General features: G+C 62.5%; 1 protein-coding gene across 1 annotated transcript in view; it reads left to right on the top strand.

Moving 5' to 3' along the window:
- Positions 1-1585, top strand: part of RSPH1 (radial spoke head 1 homolog (Chlamydomonas)) — an 11875-nt gene extending 10290 nt beyond the window's left edge. The window contains exons 7-8 of the mRNA XM_015569082.1: positions 1-151; positions 1046-1585. The exon at positions 1-151 is cut by the window's left edge and continues 48 nt beyond it. Of these exons, the coding sequence (XP_015424568.1) occupies positions 1-151; positions 1046-1326 (432 nt within the window). The 3' untranslated portion in view covers positions 1327-1585. The remainder of the gene's footprint in view (positions 152-1045) is intronic.

Below are 1585 nucleotides of genomic sequence, written 5' to 3'. Positions count from 1 at the left end.
GAAGAGGAAGAGGAGGAGGAGTCGGTAATAACTGCCGTTCCAAAATGGAAAGCTCTCAAAATCACAGAGTTGGCCTTGTGGACACCGACCCTCGCTGAAGAGCCGCCGCCCGCGGATGTGCCTGGCCAGGAGGAGGCCCCGGCAGCGGAGGGTACGGCCCCTGCCGGTGTGGGGCGGGGCGGGCTGAGCACAGCCTCTGCATAGGCCGCTGTGGCCGGGCTCCTGGGGGAGCCACCACCTGGTTCCTCCCGTGTGCATGGGTGATGAGGGAGAGGCTCTGGGACCCGGGCCTCCAAGCCCCGAATCAGCAGGACTGAGTGCATCGAGCCCAGCCATGGCTCAGGCCCTCGAACACCTTGGTTGACTCCATGGGAAGCCCCTGGAGCTAAAGTCCCTTGGAACACTTCTCCCCTCACCTGGGTCAATGGTTGCCTGTGGGCGTGGCCTCGGGAAAGCCAGCTGACAGCAGCTGGGGGACGAGCCCTTCCCGGAAGAAGGGTCTGGGCCTCGTCCTTCACAACGGGTCTTCCCGAGGGGCAGTTAGGCGGCCTGGGATGCTGGAGAATTGCAAGTGATTAGAAGCCGGGTCAAGCCGGCCTCAGTGAAATAACAAAGTTCATTGGCTCACACAGCTGGGAGGTCGGGTGGCGCCAGCTTCAGGCGTGGCTGGGTCAGGCTGCAGCTCTGGGTCTCTCCTCTCTGCTCTCTTCCCCTTGGTGACTCATCCTCAGTGACTTTATCAGATTGTCACCCAGTCAGCTCGAGAGCCCCGGGGAACAGAGAGCTTCTTTCTCAATCTGATCCTCAGAACCCTGGGGACATAGTCATCCTCCCAGAACGGTCACTGTGACCGGGGACCGGATGCTCTGCTGGCCCGGCCTGGGTTGGAGCTGGGTGATGTCCACTGGGGAGGCGTGGTCCCCTGAGGGAGAAGCTGGGTGCTGCTCTCGGCGGGAGGGAGAGTGGGTCCCGAGCAGGAGAGAATGCGGCCACCCTGCCCAGGCCTGCTGCCTGCTGGACGCTGTCTTTCTTTGTTTCTTCGCAGCCCGGGGAGAGCTTGGGGAGGAGGCCCAGCCCCTAGCGGATCTCTCGGATGGGGAGGCCGATTTCATGAGGCCCGGAGAGGAAGACGCTGATAACTTCAGGGAGGAGGGCGAGTACGGCCGGGAGGAGTTCCGCTTCGACAACATAGACCAGCAGGGTGAGCCTGAGCTCGGGGCGGGTGTGGGGGGGGCGTCACACACGCTGGCCAGGCTGGGAGGATCTCTTCCCTTTGACCCCCACCCTGGGCCCGGCTGGGGGAAGGTCTCTGAGCCCCTTCTGTGAACTCACGTGGGACCCACAGGGGGGCTGTTCCTTCCCTGGCGCTCCTGCAGACCTCCCGCGGAGGCAGGGACAGCAGGTCCCGCGGACGCGCTCTCTCTGCTCGTTGCTCATCTCCGTTTCTACCAGGCGAGCAGGCCTCCGCTAGAAATGCAGAGCTTGGCTGTGTGTTGTCACGTGGTTTAGCAGGGCTGGGGCACAGGGGTAGGAGCTGGCAGTGTTGGGAACCAGTCCTTTGTCATAAATATATATATATTTTTAA

Source organism: Myotis davidii, unplaced genomic scaffold (assembly GCF_000327345.1).
Source record: "Myotis davidii unplaced genomic scaffold, ASM32734v1 scaffold512, whole genome shotgun sequence".
Lineage (NCBI taxonomy): Eukaryota > Metazoa > Chordata > Mammalia > Chiroptera > Vespertilionidae > Myotis > Myotis davidii.
The sequence above is the reverse complement of the archived record's forward strand: the minus strand, read 5'-3'. Positions and strand labels throughout refer to the sequence as shown.